General features: G+C 38.1%; 1 protein-coding gene across 4 annotated transcripts in view; it reads left to right on the forward strand.

The window, feature by feature from the left end:
• LOC114047174 (rab GTPase-activating protein 1) overlaps positions 1-19,335 on the forward strand; it is a 218,109-nt gene that overhangs the window by 161,510 nt on the left and 37,264 nt on the right. For 2 of the 4 annotated variants that reach the window (XM_027867964.1, XM_027867965.1), the window contains exons 14-15: positions 9,120-9,233; positions 16,894-16,968. In XM_027867964.1, the coding sequence (XP_027723765.1) occupies positions 9,120-9,233; positions 16,894-16,968 (189 nt within the window). Of the gene's footprint in view, positions 1-8,739; positions 8,818-9,119; positions 9,234-16,893; positions 16,969-19,335 lie in introns of those variants that run through there. The other 2 variants (XM_027867967.1, XM_027867966.1) reach the window with 2 other exon arrangements.

The raw sequence follows: 19,335 nt of genomic DNA on the forward strand, positions 1-19,335 counted from the left end.
AACAACAATAAAAGACAGAGTTTAAAGAGGGAGTGCATTGTAGATACTGGAGACAGCCATTGCAAATATATGTGGAAGATGGAGTGCCTTGCATGAGGAATAGCAAGGCCAGTTTGGCTAGACCACAGAGTATGTACTGGAAAATAATGTACAGTAAGAATAGAATGAGGTTTAGGGATAGGTTATGAAGGTCATTTGGCAAATTGATCTTCCAAAGGTACAGTTGTGACCACGTCACCCCTTCCTAATCAAGATTCAAATTCAGGTCATCCATTAAGACATGAAGGCTGAGCCAAAATAACCAAACAGAAGAAAGAAGTACATCGAATTCCCCCTCCTTACCAATCCAGTTCCTTCAAAAAGATTTTGAAAACATGAGACCAAATCTTCATCATGAAAGCCAAAAAAAAAAAAAAAGTCACAACACTATAAGTAATTTTTCCAGCTCAGGTTGTCATAATGAGACAGATAGAGGTCTGCAGATACTGGTGGCAGTCTGGCTAGGAGCAAGGATCCCAGTGCAGGGAAGAGTAAGAATAGGACCCAGATACAGCACAGAGGGGCTTTAATGTGTGTAAGGTACAGGAACGTGTACCAAGTAGTAGCTCTGACCCAGTGCTTGGTCAGACATCAAGGGCAAAATAAGGAGGGGATTTGTGCCAAGCAGGGACATTCTAGGAGGCAGAGCAGTTGAATGCTCTAGTGTTTGTACCAAGCAAGGAGAAAGTTCAGAAGCAAGCAATAACTGTGTGGCTTTGACTCCAGAAGCAGAGCTAGATCTCAGTTCCAGTCCATTCTGAAGGCTACAGAGAAATAGCCAGTATAGGAATGCCAGACCAAAGGATCAGTCCAGACACTGCCTCCATAAGTGCACATATCCAGGCCCTAACATAAAACCCAAAGTCCGGAAGTAGGCTGGAAAAATGAACAAATGAAAAAGAATATCACCATTAAAAGCTCTTATGGTGATGGGGTGCTCAAGACACAAATTCAGAAGATGACTCCAAAACATCTCCAAGCAAAGCCTCAGAGAAAGACAAAGCATGGACACAAATTCAGTTAAAATTTCCAGAAGAGATGAAACAAGTTTTTAAAAATAGTTGTGCAAGGTTTTATAAATTAAATGAGAATGTTAGAGTAAAAAATTTGATTAAGAAGTGAGAATTGTAGATAAAAGAATTGGAAAAGGAATTATCAGTTCAGCACAAGAGGTACAAAACTTTACCTAAATAACAAACTCCCTGAAAATTTAATATGGATCATATAGAAGCTAATGACTCTATGTGATAATAATAAATATTAAAACAAAGTCAAATAACTTTTTAAAAAATAACTCATAGCAAAAACAACTGACCTGAAAAACAGAGGAGAGATAATTTAAGAATCAATGGACTAATCATTCTAGAAAAGAATTTGGAACTACACCCAAAGAGCAAATAAAGCTGTGCATACCCTCTGACCCAGCAGTACCATTACTAGGTCTGTATCCCAAAGAAATCAAAGAAAAGAGAAAAAGACTTATTTATACAAAAATATTGATAGCAGCTCTTTTTATAGTGGCAAAGAATTGGAAACTGAGGGGATGCTCCTCAATTGGGGAATAGCTGTGGTATATGATTAGAATGGAACACTATTGTGCTATGTGAAATGGTGAGTAGTTCTCAGAAAAACCTGAGAAGACCTATATGAACTCATGCAAAGTGAAGTGAGCAGAACCAGGAGAACATTGTACACAGTGACAGCAACATTGTAACAGTGATCAATGTGAAAGACTTAGCTATTCTTGATCAGGACAGTGATCCAAGACAATTCCAAAGGACCCATGAGAGCTGATGAATTCTAATTGCAGATTGAAGCATATTTTTCTACTTTTTTTTTCTTGTTTTCTTTTTTATTATTTTTTTGCCACATGGCTAATATGGAAATGTGTTTTGGATGACTTCACATGTATTGTTGATATCAAATTGCTTGCCTTATCAAGAAGGGGGAAGACGTGATAGAAGGGAAAAAATTTGGAACTCAAAATTTTAAAAAATGATTATTAAAAGTTTTATATGTAACTGGGAAATATTTAATGAAATAAAAATACTTTTTAAAATTTTAATTTAAAAAAATTGCAGTCTGTGTGGCACTGGGCAAGTCACTTAACCCAACTGCCTAAAAATTTAAAAAAATTTTAAAAAATTGCAAGGCTATCAGAAAGCCATAATCAAGTAAAAGCACCTAAACCTCGTATTTTAAGAAATAAAAAAACTGCCCAGATCTCTTAGAATCAAAGGGCAAAGTTAAAAAAGGAGGAATCCACCAATCACCTCCTGAAACTCCCAAATGAAAGCTCCCAAGAATGTTACAGCCAAAATCCAGAGCTTCCCACTCAAAGAAAAAATGCTGCAACAGCCAAGAAAAAGTTAAGTACTGAGGGGCCACAGTCAGGATCCCTCACCTGTGATTTAGCAGCACCACAGTAAAGGAGTAGAATGCTTGGAATACGATATTCCAGAAGGCAAAAGAGACTGTTTTACTACCAGAATAACTTACCTAGCAAAACTGAAAATAATCCTACAGGAGAAAAATTGATTTTTAATGAAACAGAGAACTTCCAGGCACTCTTGATGAAAGAACTTTAGAGCATCACAGAAACTTTGAACTTCAGACCTAGGAGTTAAGAGAAACAGAAAAAGGTAAACACAAAATGAACAATGATCAAGAACTCAAAAAGGATAAACTACTTACATTTTAATATGGGAAATTGATAATTGTCCCCACTAAACATCTATCATCATTAGGGGTCAAAGAGGGAATCTAATTAGAGAAAAGTCCTGGGAGTGGTTCTGTTATATCTTGATGATCTTAAAAAAAGAATGGAAAGAGAGGGGAAAAGAGAGATACTCTGGGGAGTGGGAAAGACAGTGCTAGAGAAAATTATCTTACATAATCAGAGTGCTCAAGTAGAAGTCTGTACAATGAGGAGAAGGAATGGAGGGAGTGGCTAACACTTGAATCTCACATCTGAGCTATTCAGAAAAGGGAAGACCATTTCATGAGGAAAGGGAGACAAGGGGTAATTAGAGAGATAATAGTAGATTAAGATATTTGTCTTAAGTAAGATAGACTTGGAGGACATATAAAAATATTTTTAATAGCTCTTTTTGCAGTGTCAAAGAATTAGATGTGATGGAAAACTACTGTGTTATAAGAAATGATGAAGGAGGATGGTTTCAGAGAAACCTGGGACGACGTCTATGAAAGGATGCATTGTGAAATGGGCAGAACCAAGAGAACAGTGTATACAACAATATAGTAAAGACAAACAATTTTGAAAGTCTTAGGAACTCTGATTAGCATAAAGATAATTCTAGCGGACTATTATTACCTCCTGATAGAAGAGTAAAAGTCATAGAGTACAGGATGAGAATTTTATTTTTGGACATGGTCAATTTGGAGTTTGTTTTGCTTGACTGTATATATTTGTAACAGGTTTTTTTTTTTTTCATTCTCAATTGTGAGGAAGGGGAGGGAGAGAAGGCAGATTTTTGCTGATTGAGAAAAATAAAATTTAACTTAAATAAGATAGGAGCCAGGTGTGCCAGTGAGCATCCATGGATCACTGAACCTTTAGTCAGGCAAGGGTGGATCCAGAGAGCTTTTACTTTGTTGACCCACCAGTAACAGAAATGGACGTATTGTCTGAAGAAGACATTCACGGCCAGAGCCAAAGAATTTATTCTCAGTATATGTTTGTGTGCAGAGGGGAGGAGGTGGCCATGGAATAACATATACCATTTAAACCAGGGACCCAGAGCAGTCTCAGGAAATTCTACATATGGAATCCAGACACTCATGTCCTATGTGCTGTTGAGAGGATTCTTGCTTAAATGTGGGTTGTGATAGGCCATCTCTGAGGTCTTTTCTGAGTCTGAGATTTTATGATTCTGTACCAAGGGATTAAAAAAAAAAAGAAAAGAAAACTGAGTTAAAAATAATTCAGATCTTCCTAAATATAAGTCCAGGACTCACTCTATCCACTATATACCACCTACCTTTAAAATTTCTAATTATGTTTAAAGCAAATTCAATGTCGTACTCATTTCTCGAAAAGAAATGAAGTAGGCTCTTGAATGAGACAGTGGGTAGAATCTTCTACTTGAATCTCAGCTCTGCTACTTGTCTTATGGCATCAGTCAACTCAATCAAACTTGCTTAACATTAACTCAGTTTTCTTTGACCAGGGATCATAGCATTTACATTGCCTATCTCGCAGAATCACAGTGTCAGAAGGCACCTAAGCAAACATTTCATCCAACTCATCCCTGAACTTAAGAGATGTCATAAGGAAAGCACTTTATAAACTGTAACCTGCCATAGAAACTATAATTTTAAGCTCTTTATGCACTAGGAACTACATATTTTTTTACTTATTGTATTTATAACACTATTCACAGCAGTAGGGTAAGCCACAGTATAGCAGAGCTGAAATAGATCTTTTAATAGAACTTAGCAGAATGTGAAATTTCAAAGCTGGAAGAAACTTAGGAACATAGGTAAAAAGGATTCAGCTAGAATAAATGGCAGAGCTGCAGGGGACTTTAGGATAGAATGTTAGTACATCAAATCTATAAGAAACCTTAGAGAAAAACACTAATGTTTCAAATGAGAAAACTAAAGCACAAAGAGGGGTAGTGATTTATGCAAATCACACAGGTAGTAAGAAGAGCTGGAACTAGAATCCAGATCTTTGGATTCTAATCCAGCACTCTGTCCACTTAATACAATGTTTGTTGTCTCTCTTGAAAAAATATTTCACTTCAGAAGTTCCTAGTTGCCACCCATTGTCTACTTATCATGGCACCTTTTTTAAATATTATTCCATTCTTTTTCTTTATTTTAATGTTCTGGTTTTGTTTCACTGTATTTTGGGGTTTTTCAAAAACTAGACTGTAAAATCATCTGGGGCAAGATGTATCTTTTTTTAGAGAGTAAAATGGAACAAAGAAACAAAACCATCTTGGTGTTTTAAAACTGTGATATGTGTACTTCAATGTAATTTGATTTTGTTTTAATTATTACATGATCACATTGAATGCATGTATATATAGGAATCGTAAGAAAAGGTATCTTTGTCATTTTAGCCACAGGCTGTGCTAGGAGCACCATTCTTTCCAAGACTGGTTTATTTCTCATGGCATTCCTCCACTGCCTTTTCTTTGAGTCTTACTTCCTTTTTCTTCCTGCCATTCTTAGCTTTCTGTTTTTCAGCCTGAGTTTATGGAAGGGTGTGTATTCAAAAGGGTTTCCTCCTGTTCCCAGTGCCCTGCTAATGCTGAGAAGTTACCCAGCAGGCCAATTCTCACAGCAAGGGATAAAAATAGTCCACAAGAAAAAAAGGTTACACAATGTGGGGTTGCAGGGGTTTGTACTAACCCAGCATCTTTCAAAGCCAGGATTAGGGGAAGAAAAAACATGGCCTAACATTATCATTTCCTTGGATTTTTCCCTGCACAAACTGTTTACCGGCAGCCTTAACAGATGTGAAGTACAGCACCAGGAAACAAGTGAGCCTCTCTGTTCTTTTGGTCACGCACACTAAAGAGACATCAGGAACAGGGCACAGTGAAAATAACTCACTAGGAATTATCTAAACAATATGAAAGGAGTATAGCCTTGTTGCTTCAATTGGTGATTTCGGTTGCCCTTCCTATGTGGACACTTAACAAGTTTAATCTTTAACTTCACTGATGGTTGAAATATTATTACTGATACTCTTAGACTATAAGTTCCGTGTGGGCAGGGCCTATGTAGAAAGAATATATTATAACTTGGAATGTTAGAGGTGAAAGGGACTTTGGAGAATCCCAGTATTTCCTAAATGGCATAACTGAAACCCAATTGAAAAGACAATACTTGACCCAAAGGAGATTACAGGCTTATTTATATTTCCCACATTTATACAACCTAGTTTTAAACAATCTTTTGTTAAGCACCTGTAGTATTCCAGGCCTTGTGCTAGACCCTACCAGAGGTAAAACTGACAAGGCACTCATGTCCCATCTGAGGAAATATGTGCACTAATAAGTAAATAATAAAAGTAATTGTCATTGAGGGAAGGAAGCAGTAGTGGCCAGTGGGGGCCAAGAGGGAAGGCAGTCAGGAAAGATGTAGAAAGTGGCACTTGAGCTGACCTTAAGAGGTGGGGGTGATGCAGAAGGTAAAAAGGAACAAAACTAGGGTGGTGGTTGTGTGAGGAGGGAGAAGGGAACAGATGGAAAGATACAGAAGTTGACTTGACTGAATTTGACAACTGACTGGGTATGTAGTGTGAGACAGAATGAAGACTTGAAGATGACTCTGAAGTTACAAATCCACCGTACCAGAAAGATGGTGGTACCCTTGACCTAGGAAAGTTATTCCAGCCAGACTGTACTACTTTGTTGTTTCCTGATCTTATTCTGCTCTTTCTCCCACTTTGTACATTTGCAAAAATCTCAGTGCTGGTTAAAAATCCTTTCCTTCCTTTGAAATTCAGCTTGAAGCGCTACTCTCCTATATAAAGATTTATGTGAACCTACATCACCAAGTGATCCCTCCTTCCTCGGTCTCTCATGCCTCCTTGTTTGGCTATGCCTTTGCACTTAGATAGAATGACTCTTGAAGTCAGAAATTGTCATTTTTTTGTCCTTATTTGCATAGTACCTAGCACTGTGCCTTGTGCATAGGAAGAGCTTAATAAATGTTCCTTCATTCAACAGCTCATAAGTTCAGGACTTAGAAACTCAAGGCAATACAGAGATAAATAAGATGCAATCCCTACCCTTAAAAAGAGAACAATATAATGGAGGTAGGACATAAATAAAATTCATTTCAGAATATGATGAATGACTACAAGGAGTATAAAGTGCTATTCAGCAGCATGCTGAATACATGAAGAATTACAGTAAGGAATTTGGGGGGCTCTTTTACTTCTTGGTCATATGGTAAATGAAAGAATCAAAGATGTTAAATTTCTTAGAGGAAGAGTAGCCTGTTAAGTATCATATTTTCTCTCATCTCTTTGTTCTTGTCTCATTTCCCTGTGTGTCAGTGAAAGTTAGTTAAAATTGATTTATTCTGTTTCTTTGCTTATGCCCTGGCTGAATAAAGTATGTCACCCATAATATTAATATTTTTTATGCTTTTTAAATAGCTAACAGTCTTAAATAAGTACACTTCTGAAGACCTTTTTCTTCCTTTTCTTTTAGGGCCATTTTGTATCATTGTGTTAAATTGGTATTATTCCCACTTTACAGATAAGGAGACTGAAACCATTATTGGTTAAATAACTTGTCCAAGATCATAAACTAGTAACTAAAAAAATCCAGAGCTCAAAGCCAGGTCTTTTGCCTCTAAGTCTAGTGTTTGTTTTGCTATATCATGCTCTTCTCTCTTCACCCTCCTGCTTCTAAAAATGTATAAATTACCACAGTGATACCAGGAGTCATATACAAAGAAAGCGTTTGTAAGATATTCAGAATAACCTTGAAAATAAACACAGAAAAATTACCACTTCTACAGATTTTTCTTAGCTTGCCTTCCCTTCACATTCACCATTTTAGATTATACTGAAAGGAAATCACATGAAATCCCATAGTGTTTTACACTAACCCACCTGTAAATTATTTCTGAGCCTACAAGAACATTCCTAGCAAAGCCAGTGGAAAGTGTCGCCCTACCTTAACCCTTTAAAGTTTACAAGTCATTTTCCTCGTAACAGTATGAGGCAAATATTCCTAGTGTTATCTGCATTTTATAGATGAATAAGTTAAGACTAATGTCAAGTCACTTCATGTTGGAACAGGATTTTGGGGTGCATTTTGAGTACAGGATGAAGTCATAAGGGAAGATAAATTTTGTGGTCTTTTCAGAGAGATTGCAAAGCAATGAAATGATAAAGTAAAACGCCACATTTCTGAGCTTCAGCAGGCACTTGACATGATTAGATACATACATACATATACATATATACATATACACATATATATATGTATACATACTGCATAAAGGAACAAATGTTAACGCTACCAAGATGCCCAATAAATCTTATGGAGGGATGGATACTGACATTTGTTACATTTCATTTAAAACTAGAGTGGGGATAGCTAACGCTCTCAGGAGTTTGACTCCTTTGGCCAAAACAGAAAAATTTCATCTTAATCTTTTCCCGTATCCTGTTTGGGCTGAGTCCCTCTGGCATTCAGCACTTCAGTTTCCACAGTGAGCAGATTGCTATCTGTGAGCAGATCTTCATTTTTTACCATGTTTGCCTTTAGGACACTCAAGAGTCAACCTTCCCATGTACAAGCCTTGGTATAATGGGCCTTGTGCCAGGGGGTCACTTAAATCACCATGGATCCAATTGCCCAGCCTCTCCACCCCCACTCCACTGATCTTGGCAACTGCAGGCAGTAAGGGAGAACAAACCTTTTCTGACATGAATATGCTGACTGTTCACCTCTTCCCTTGAGACATTAGGTTAGGTTAATTCCTATGGGAAATTTGTTTTGGAAAGCTCCTTTTCCCTCATGAAAACCAAAAGGTCATCAGTTCTTCTCTTTTTTAGAAACAGCACTTCCTTGCTGTGGGGATATGGGACATGGCACAGTATTGGGCAGCACAGGCGTTAATGCTATTTTCGTGAAAGGGTTGGTCTATCACAACTTCTGCTGATTCTAGAATTCTCAGACAGGACACTGGCCGTAAACCGTTTGTCAAAGTCCTTCACTTAAAGAACTCCAGTGCTTCATGCTGATGCAGATGAGACCTGGAACTCTATGCCAATAGAGTGTAAGCTCTAAGTACTCTTACTAAGATGGAAAGCCGTAAAGGCCCCAGTGATGGATAATCCAAGGACCAGCCTAGCTGCATTTGGGCATTCTCAAACCAAGAGGATCATAGGTTGATAAATTTTTCAGGAACTGCATCTCTCCATCTACCAAGTTGTAGAGGGATTGTGGTGGGAGTACACATACTGATGGAAAAACAGTTCAATGAAGCAACCTCAGAAAGGGCCCACAAATTAGCAATTTGCAAGCCATACCATTTGATTGCTTAATAATGAAAACTTTTTCTGTTTTGTATTTCCACAGGAATCTCCCCAGGACAGTGCTATCACTAGGGATATTAACCGTACATTCCCGGCTCATGACTACTTTAAGGACACAGGAGGAGATGGCCAAGATTCCTTATATAAAATATGCAAGGTAAACAGGTATTTTTGTTTGTTTGTTTTTCAATTTTTAGTGGGTTTAGGTACTTCCAAATTGGGACCTCAGTTTCATATTAAATTTTGAGAAATCACGGCTACAAATTGTGGTAGAGGATCTCAGTAATAGGGAGCCAACTCTTTGGAAATAGTTCTTTATTTTAATCATGAATCTTTAGGTAGCAATGGAAGTAAAGACAAGAGGAATACCTGTTTAAACTACTTTTAAAATACAAAACATTACGAGCAAATTGTCATTTTTTTTCCTCTGTGATCTAAATACCTTGTCTGACTAGAGCATTTCAGAATTCAAGTCGTTCCCTGTTCCATATCTACATTTAGAAATCTTCCTGAATTTCAAAAAATTTAAAGTAGAAAGAGATCTTAGGGATCATCAAGTCCAGTACGTCTTCAGATGAGGAAACTGAGGCTCAGCAAGGTAAAGTGACAAAATGAAGGTGTGGTTGCTGAGTGCCTCACATGGTACACTCTAGGGTAGCAGCTGCCAGGCTTCACTTCATTCCTGGCCTTCTTGACAGCCATCTTGCTGTTGCCCTCCCTCCTCACTAACAGTTCTGAAATCATAATCAAGTCCATACTGCCACTGTTACTAGAAAAGATATATCGGTCAGTGGTCAGTCTGTGGTTCCACCTGCCATCCATGTAATTTTCTAATCCAAAATGCCCTTCTCTGGCCACCACTCCTTATTCGTATTGTCTTCCCCTATTAGAATGTCAGCTTCTTTTTTTTTTTTTTTTTTTTTTTTTTGCTTAGGCAGTTGGGGTTAAGTGAGTTGCCCAGGGTCACACAGCTAGTAAGTGTCAAGTGTTTGGTCTGAGGCTGGATTTGGACTCAGGTCCTCCTGACTTCAGGGCCGGCACTCTATCCACTGCGCCACCTAGCTGCCCCAGAATGTCAGCTTCTTGAGAACAAGAACTGTCTTTGCTTTTGTATTTGTATCCCCTGAACTTAGCACAGTGCTAGCTAGCCCCTGGTAAACACTAAATAAATACTTTATTATTCATTCATTGCCCAAGGTAAGACAGCTACTAAATAGCATAGTGGATATTCAAAGCCCTCTCTCAATCAATATCCAGAGCTTTTTCCAGTAGATGATGAATTCTTAAGAAATCTTTTATATCTCAGAAGCTTCATTTTATTGACAGCTTATGAACTCCTTTGAAATGATTATTGTCTCTCTAGGTTTGTTAATTTAGCACCTTTACCCAAGATGTGGTAAATTAATCAAAAACAATTTATTAAGCTTTGCCAGGCTTTGTGCTAAGTGCTAGAGATACAAAGAAGAGTAAAAACAGCCCCTGCACTCAAATAACTTACAGTCTAATAGGGAAGACAAATAGATAGATATTTACAAAATGTAAATAAATAAGTACAAATGCAAATTACAAATAGCATTAAATGTTTATTTCTATAAAATGTCAAAAGCAGTGAAATGGGATAATAGTGTATTAAATTACAACAATTTTTAAAATAGTTTTGGGCACATTACCCCCTTTTGTTTACAATGAGTTTTATACTCTTTACTTTACATTTGAATCCATTTCCTGCACCATGTAAGGGTGGGAACAGAACACAGGTTTTCATCATTCTCACAACCAGAGAGAGTCGTGTTTTGATGCTTTTTTATTCTTTTCTTCATTTAGTTAGCAAGCCATTACTAGGCATTTTCTATGTGCTAGGCACTCTGGAGCAGCCAGGAAAAATAGGAATATTGCACTTTGGTTAGGGAAGCCAAGTGGTACAGTGGATAGATTGCCAAGCCTACAAATCCATATATACAAAACCTATATTTGCCTCAGTTTCTCTCATTTTGCTCATCTGTAAAATGAATGAAATAATAGCACCTACCTCCCAGGGTGGTTGTGAGGATCAAATGAAATAATAATTGTAAAGTGCTTTGCTCAGTGCCTGGCACGTAGGAAGCACTATATAAATGTTAGTTATTATTAGTAGTATTTATTATTATTATCCTCTCATTTTCATCTCACATTACTTAGATGCCTTCTGCCACCCTTTCCTCTTTTACCCCTGTTTCTCATGAAGAGTTAGCCCTTCTCCTTGCCAAGGCCAACCCCTCTCTATGTACCGTTAATGTCATTCTCTAGCACATTGTCCCCTTTATCATCCTCACTTTCCCACTTATCTTCACTCAGTCTCCCTGTCTGCTGATTGCTTCTCTGTTTACAAACATGCCCTTGTCTCTTCCTTCCCCCAAAACCCCACACTTGACCTATCCATCTCCATTAGCTATTATCATATATTTCTCCTCCTTTTTGTGGCTAAACTACTTTAGGAGGCCATCTACAAAAATACCTCCACTTTTTCTCTTCTCACTTTCCCCTTAATTCTCAACAGTCTGACTTCTGATCTCATCATTCAATTAAAATTGCTATTTCCAAAATTACTAATGCTCTGTTAAATGCTAAATCTAGTGACCTTATCTCAGTTTTCATTTTTTTTAATTTGTTTATTTTTAGTTTTCAACATTCACTTCCATAAGATTTTAAGCTCCAAATTTTCTCCCCTTTCCTCCCCTCCCCCTACCCCAAGACAGCATGCAATTTGATATAGGCTCTACATATACGTTCATATTAAACCTATCTTCACATTAGTCACATTCATCATCTCATGCCTGGACTATGCAATAGCCCGCTCTTGGTCTGCCTGTTACAAGTCTTTCCCTACTCCAGTCCATCCTCCGCTGAGCTGTCAGTTAGTAAAGAAGGATTAGAACCAATGGGAGGAACCAAGGAAAAGAACAAACAAAACAAAAAAGGCAAATAATAGGCTTCTATCAGCTTTCAGACTCTATAGTTCTTTTTCCGGATGTGGATATCATTTTCCATCATGAATCTTTTGGAGTTGTCTTAGATCCTTGTACATGTGGGTCCTTTTCCCTTTTTTATGGTCTCTTTGGGATACAGGCCTAGAAGTGGTATTGCTGGGTCAAAAGGTATGCACATTTTTATAGCCCTTTAGGCATAGTTCCAAATTGGTCTCCAGAATGGTTGGATCAGTTCACAACTCTACCAACAATGCATTAGTGTTCCAATATTCCCACATCTTCTCCAACATTTATCATTTTCCTGTTTTGTCATGTTAGCCAGTCTGATAGGTGTGATGTGGTACCTCTGAGTTGTTTTGATTTGCATTTCTCTAATCAATAGTGATTTAGAGCATTTTTTCATATGACTGTAGATAGCTTTAATTTCTTCTTCTGAAAACTGCCTGTTCATATCCTTTGACCATTTATCAATTGGGGAATGACTTGTATTCTTATAAAGTTGACTCAGTTCTCTATATATTTTAGAAATGAGACCTTTATCAGAGACATTGGTTGTAAAAATTCTTTCCCAGATTTCTGCTTCCCTTCTAATCTTGATTGCATTGGCTTTCTTTGTGCAAAAACTTTCAATTTAATGTAATCAAAATTATCCATTTTGCATTTCATAATGTCCTCTATTTCTTGTTTGGTCATAAATTCTTCTATTCTCTGTAGGTCTGACAGGTAAATTGTTCCTTGCTGTCTCATTTTGCTTATAGTATCTCAGTTCCCATTCTTTTTGACCTTTCTGCAGCCTTTAACACTGTCAGTCAACCTCTTGTAATATTTTCTTCTCTCTAGATTTTGTGACACTATCCTCTCCTAGTTCTCTTTCTTCCTCCTTGACCACTCTTTCTCAGTCTCCTTTGCTGGTTCTTGATCTAATTCACACCCACTAACCATCGGTGTTAGGGCAAACTAAGTGACACAGTGGATAGACCACTGGGCTTGGAATCAGGAAGACATCCTCCTGAGTTCATATCTGGCCTTAGACATTTACTAGCTGTGTCACCCCAGGCAAGTTACTTAACCCAGTTTGCCTCAATTTCCTCATCTGTAAAATGAGCTGGAGAAGGAAATGGTAAACCACTCCACTATCTTTGCCAAGAAAACCCCAAATGGGGCCATGAAGAGTCAGACACAACTGAAAACAACTGAACAACAACAAACCATGGGTGTCCCTCTGAGCTTTATCCTGGACCCTTTTCTCTTCTCCTCTTCTGTTTCACTCTCTGACCTTATCAGTTCACATGGATTCAATTATCATCTTTCTGCTAATGATTCTCATATCTACTTATCTAGCCCTAACTTCTCCTGATCTTCAATCTTGTGTAACTTGTTTGTCTATTGGACATCTCAAATCAGATGTTCTATAGACATCTTAAACTCGACATGATTAAAACTGACCTCATCTTTCCTCCTAAATCTTCCCCTCTTCCTTATTTCCCTATTACTCTTAAGGGTACCACTATCGCCCCAAGCACCAAGGCTCACAATCGAGGTGTACCTACTTGTTGTCCTCACCTTCTCACTCTCTCATCCCTCCCCCCATATTCAGTCTGTTGCCAAATCATGTCAATCTTGCCCTTGTAACCTCTCTCCTCCTCTGACATTGCCACCACCTTGATACAGGCCTTCATCACCTCATGCTTGGACTCTGTGATAGCCTGCTCTTGGTCTGCCTGCTGCAAGTCTTTCCCTACTCCAGTCCATCCTCCACTGAGCTGTCAAAACATGATCTTCCTGAAGCATAGGTCATCCTAAAGGCATGTCATTCCTCTACTTAATAAACTCCAGTGGTTCCTTGTCACCTACAGGATCAAATGTAAAATCTTCTACACAGCTGTTCCTAACCTGCCCACCCCCATGTACTTTGCAGTTATCAGTGACACTGGTCTCTTGTTCTTCAAACAAAACATTCCTGTCTCCTGACTCCAGGCATTTTCTCTGGCTGTCCCTCCTGTCTGAAATGTTCTCCCTCCTCATCTAGCTCTTGGCTTCTTTCAAATCTCAGCTAAAATTTCACCTTCTACAGGATGCCTTTCCTGATCCCCCTTAATTCTAGTGCGTTCTCTCTGTTGCTTATTTCATATTTATCTTGCATATATGCCTTGTTTGTACGTAGTTTGTATGCTTTGTCTTGTCCATTACTCTGAATTCCTTGAGAGCAAAGACTGTTTTTTACCATTCTTTGTAAACTTCAACACTTAGCACGGTGCCTGGCACACAGTATGCAGTTAATAAATGCTTATTTACTGACTGACTGATAAGCACACAGATGTCCATGCAAAGTACGGTGGGAAAGGTGAAAAGGGAGAGATACTTTCTAGTCAAGGAAGACTTCATGGAGAAGATGACTTCTAGTGTGAACTTTGAAGGAAGAGAATGGATTTCCACAAATAGCAAAAAAATTTATCAAGGTTCTCTTAAATGTTGAATTGTATGATACAAATTGTTTTGTTACAGGTGATCAAACTAGAGTTTTTTTTACTTTTAATCTCTTCATCAGATGCTTAAGATTGTCATTTCTATCATATTCTTCTTTTCTAATCAGCCAGTCTTCTCTTTCCTCTATCTTATACTGTTACAGTTATCAATTCTCTGGCCACTTTTCCAGAAAAAGGATTATTAAGAATTCACCAAACAAGAAACAAAAACATTAGAGTGTCACATTAATCTATACTGTCATTTGTTAGCATACAGACACAATTTCTCCTGTTGTACCTCATCAGATTGATCAGTAAGGCTACTGATATGGGGAAAAAATACTGGATTTAGAGTGAAACACTCAGTGTCTAATCTCTCCTGTTGCATTGTAAGTACCTTGAAGCCAAGGATTGTTGCCATTTTTCACGTTTGAATACTCAGCATCTAGCACATAACAAGTGGCTTCATACGTGGTAAACGGAAACAAATTCAATTCACTCCACATTTATTAAGCACCCACTGTGTGTCAGTCACAGAGTGCTAGCTAGGAATACAGAGACAAAAATGAAACAGGCCCTATGTACAGGGAGTTCACGTTTTACAGGGGAAATACATTATGGACACAAGTAAATAAATGTGGAGTAAAATTTGAGTCTTTTCACGGAGGAAAGAGTGCCAACACTGGGTGATCAGGAAAAACCTCAGGTAGGAGTTGGCAGCTGAGTGCGAGAAAAGTGCTTCTAAACCACAAAGCACCAAATCAGGAGGCAGATATTTGATTTTTGAGCAATTCAGTACTAGTATTTAATACATAACTCCTAAATTTATGTAACCAGATTGTGAAAATTTTGGTCCCAACCTCTGGAAGTACAATTATGATGTAATAGAAAAAAGCTTGTATGCAATTTAATCACATGTTAAACTTTCAAACCCAATTGAGTTTTTCTTAAAACTAATATTATTTTATTTATTTATTTATTTTTGGTAAGACAGTTGGGGTTAAGTGACTTGCCTGGGGTCACACAGCTAGTGTCAATTGTATGAGGTCAGATTTGAACTCAGGTCCTCCTGACTCCAGGGCCGGTGCTCTATCTACTGTGCCACCTAGCTGCCCCTAAAACTAATTTTTTATTAGCACTCTCATCAAACAATGAATCTTATTCTGGGAGTTCTAAAACATATTCAGACATATTCATCCCAGATTGCTTTATTGGAATTGGAAGGATCCTGGTAAGCGTAAGTGGAAAAATAAGAAGGAAGGGATCCAGGGGAGCTTCCCTAGAAATGAATTTATGCTTCTCAGCAACACAAGAATCTAAGATATTTCCAAAAGTCTCATGAAGGAAAATGCCATTCATATCCAGAAAAAGAAGTCTGAATGCAGATCAAAGCATACTATTTGTTCTTTTTTTTCTTCTGTTTTGTTGTGTTTCTTCTTTCTTGTGGTTCCTCCTATTGGTTCTAATTTTCTTTAAAATATGACTAAGGTGGAAATATGTTTCATAGGAATGTATATGTAATGAGCCTGTATCAGATTACACACCATCTTGGGGAGGAAGGCAGGGAGGGAGAGCTTTAAATTTAAAATTCAAAAGCTTATGGAAGCAAATGTTGAAAACTACAAATAAATTAATTTTAAAAAAGAAATAGATTTATTAAACAGGGAAAAAAACATCTCAAATCTATATGAAATCCCTTTTTACAAGAGCTGACATGAAAACTCAAAAAAAAATTTTTTTATGGAGCCCTGAAAAGGCCCAAAAAGCCAAAAACTAAATCCTGAGAAATGCTGGGTGTCTATATACTTTAGAAGAGAAGGATCTGAGAAGATGGGTAAGGAAAGAATAACAGCCAGTCAAACCTATAAAAATGATATTTTCAGAAAAATCACTCTCATCAAAAAAACCCTATAAATATGATATTTTCAGAAAAATCACTCTCATCAAAAAATGTATTACTGTGGGAGTTGGATATGACTGTGCCCCTCCTGCCCCTCATAGTAAGAAAACTAAATCAGCTTTACTGAGCTTCTCTATCTCTGGTGTGGTGTTTGATGCTCATCAGCTCTCAGTGAGCAGGGCAGGAATAGGTCAAGGATCCATGTTAGATCATTATAATTAGCTCTCTGAGGAGGGTAATGAATCCTTTCCTCTGACTGGACTGAATTTCCTCATCTGTAAAAATGTTGTTGGATTGGATGATGTCTCGGGGCCCTCCCAGCTCCTACTGACAGGCTAAGAGAAGGCTGAGCTGGGCAGGATGACGCTTTGTGTCCTTCCCCTGCTTCCCACTCTCTGAGCCAGCTACATTGCTCACAGGCAGGTCCAATTGCTTTCCTTGATATGTGAGTGATTTGGCATATTAAAATCTGTGTTCTTTTTCCAGGCCTATTCTGTATATGATGAAGAGATCGGCTACTGTCAGGGCCAGTCGTTCCTTGCTGCTGTGTTACTTCTGCACGTAGGTGACCAGTGTTTCTCTCTTCCAACACGCAGCCCATTCACTCACAAACATTAAGTACTGATTATTTGATAACTTGCGTTAGGTCCAGGAGGAGATGCAAAGATAACTAAGCCTCCTGACCTCATGGAGCTTACAGTCTAACAGAAAGGAGAAAATAGATGCAGTGAGGTGGCTCAGTGGATAGCGCACCAAACCTGGAATCAGGAAACTCTGAGTTCAGAGCCAGCCTCAGACGCTTACTAGCAGTGTGACCCTAGGCAAGTCACTTTACTGTTCTTGATCTCCATTTCTTCTTCTATAAAGTGGAAATAATAATAGCACCTACCTCCTAGGATTATTGTCAAGACCAAATATGACATGGATTGTAAAGCACTTAGCACAATGCCTGGTACACAGTAAGCACTGTATAAATATTAGCTATTATTATGCCCCAATGCACAAAAACTAACCATTAGCTGTAATGCAAAATATGGTATCATAAAAGCATAAGAAAGGTATAGAATACCTTGCGAAGATAAATCATTTCTGACTGGCAAAACAAGGAAAGACTTCCTGCAAGAAGCAACATTTGATCTGGGACTTGGAAGATGAGTAGGATTTCAAAAGGCATAGATTTGGGAGCGTTGGGAAGTATGTTTTAGACGTGTAATGGTATGACTAAGAACGTAGGAAAGGGCTTGATGTATACATGGTACAAAAAGCAGTCCCGTTTAACTAGGTTATAACCTTCATGGTGGGGAGTGGTGCTAGATGAAGCTGAAAAAGTAGAGAGGTGTCAGATTTGATAGGGCCTTGAATGCCAGGTTGAATTTACCAAACACAGTGTACCTATATAAACTTAGTCTGGTTTTTGTACTTCTGTGTGTTTTTTTTTTCTTGAATTTGGCAGAAGTAAACAGTATCTGTTTCACACCACTGTCAATAAAGTTTTCCATAAAATTTACTTACATAATCACTTCCATGTCGATAAGGCAGCCAGGAAATCTGTTTGAACTTTGTCCTTATGACTGATAGCCTCTGACAGACTTTAAAAAGGAAAGAATAGTTACAGGCACAGGAAATTCCAGGGATGTAAAATTTAGAACTAGAAGGTACCTTAGAGCTCAAAGAATCCAATCTCTTCTTTTTACAAAAGAGGTAACTGAGGCTGAAAGAGAGAGAGTGACTTGTCCAAGGACATACACAGCTAGGAAGTAGCAAGAGCCAGGATTCAAATTCAGCTCATCTGACTCCCAGTCTTCTTTTTCCTGCTCTTCTCACCTTTACAGTTGTCATCAGATTTCAGGGTTTTCACAAGGTTATCTTGATTGATTTGTTCTTAGCATTGGGCCTCATAATTTTTTTTTCTAAAATAAGAGATGCAGTAATCATGGTCCCTTTATGAAACAGGTGGATAGTTAGGTCCCTAACCATAATTTATGGGTTTTGATTATTGAAATCTCTGGGAGGATGCTGGTGCTTGCCACATTGGCTATGTGGATGATGTCAGCTCTCTTGCAGTGTCATCACTTAAATTAATGCCAAGTCTTACTCCTGAGTTTATTGAGTTTATTGAGGTAGAGTATATCACATTCCTCTGCCTTTGGAATTCTAACCCTTCCTTTAAAATGCTACTCCCATCCTGCCTCGCCAGAACTCTTCCCTAATCCTCTACATTAACCTTCCCTCTTCACCTCAGACAGCACTTCATCCTATTCCTCTGTAATAAAAGCACCTGCTGTGTCCTCATTTGATTCTCACTATGCACTTAGTGTGTGATGTTGTGTGTTTCATGATGGCACCCTGAGGTTAGGAAGTTTGTCTTATCTAAGCTTTGGACCTCTTCTCACTCACACCAAGAACAGTGCATGCAGTAGAGATATTTAATAAGTGTTTGTGGAATGGTCAGTCATTCACATAGAAATGTCATACTAGGTCAGGCCTCTCTCTCCAACCCTAAGGAGCAGAGTACTATAGAAAGAAAGAGCTCTAGGTTTAAAGTCTAGAGATCTGGGTTCAAGTTTCTCCTTTCCCACTTACTAGCCATGTGAAAATGTCCAAGTCTTTTCTACTCTAATCCTTAGTTTTCTTATCTGCTGAAAGGAGAGGATACATTTCCCTAGTCTATCTCCCAGGATCGTTTGGGGTTTTTTTATGTGGTTTAAAATATGAAGAACATGCAAGTGTGAACCATTGTTATTAATATCATTAGACTTTGTATAACAGTGTGGGCCCTTTACAGAGAGAGGATAGATGGGCTCTCTCAATATAGCCCTCCACACAATAACCCAATAGAAGTCTTTTAGCTGTTACTTTACCTAACACTTCTTGAATATATTTCCAATGATTTCCTTACTCATCTTCTGCTACCTTCCTCACTTTTTT

The sequence above is a fragment of the Vombatus ursinus genome, unplaced genomic scaffold (genome assembly GCF_900497805.2).
Source record: "Vombatus ursinus unplaced genomic scaffold, bare-nosed wombat genome assembly UNPS02014786.1, whole genome shotgun sequence".
NCBI lineage: Eukaryota > Metazoa > Chordata > Mammalia > Diprotodontia > Vombatidae > Vombatus > Vombatus ursinus.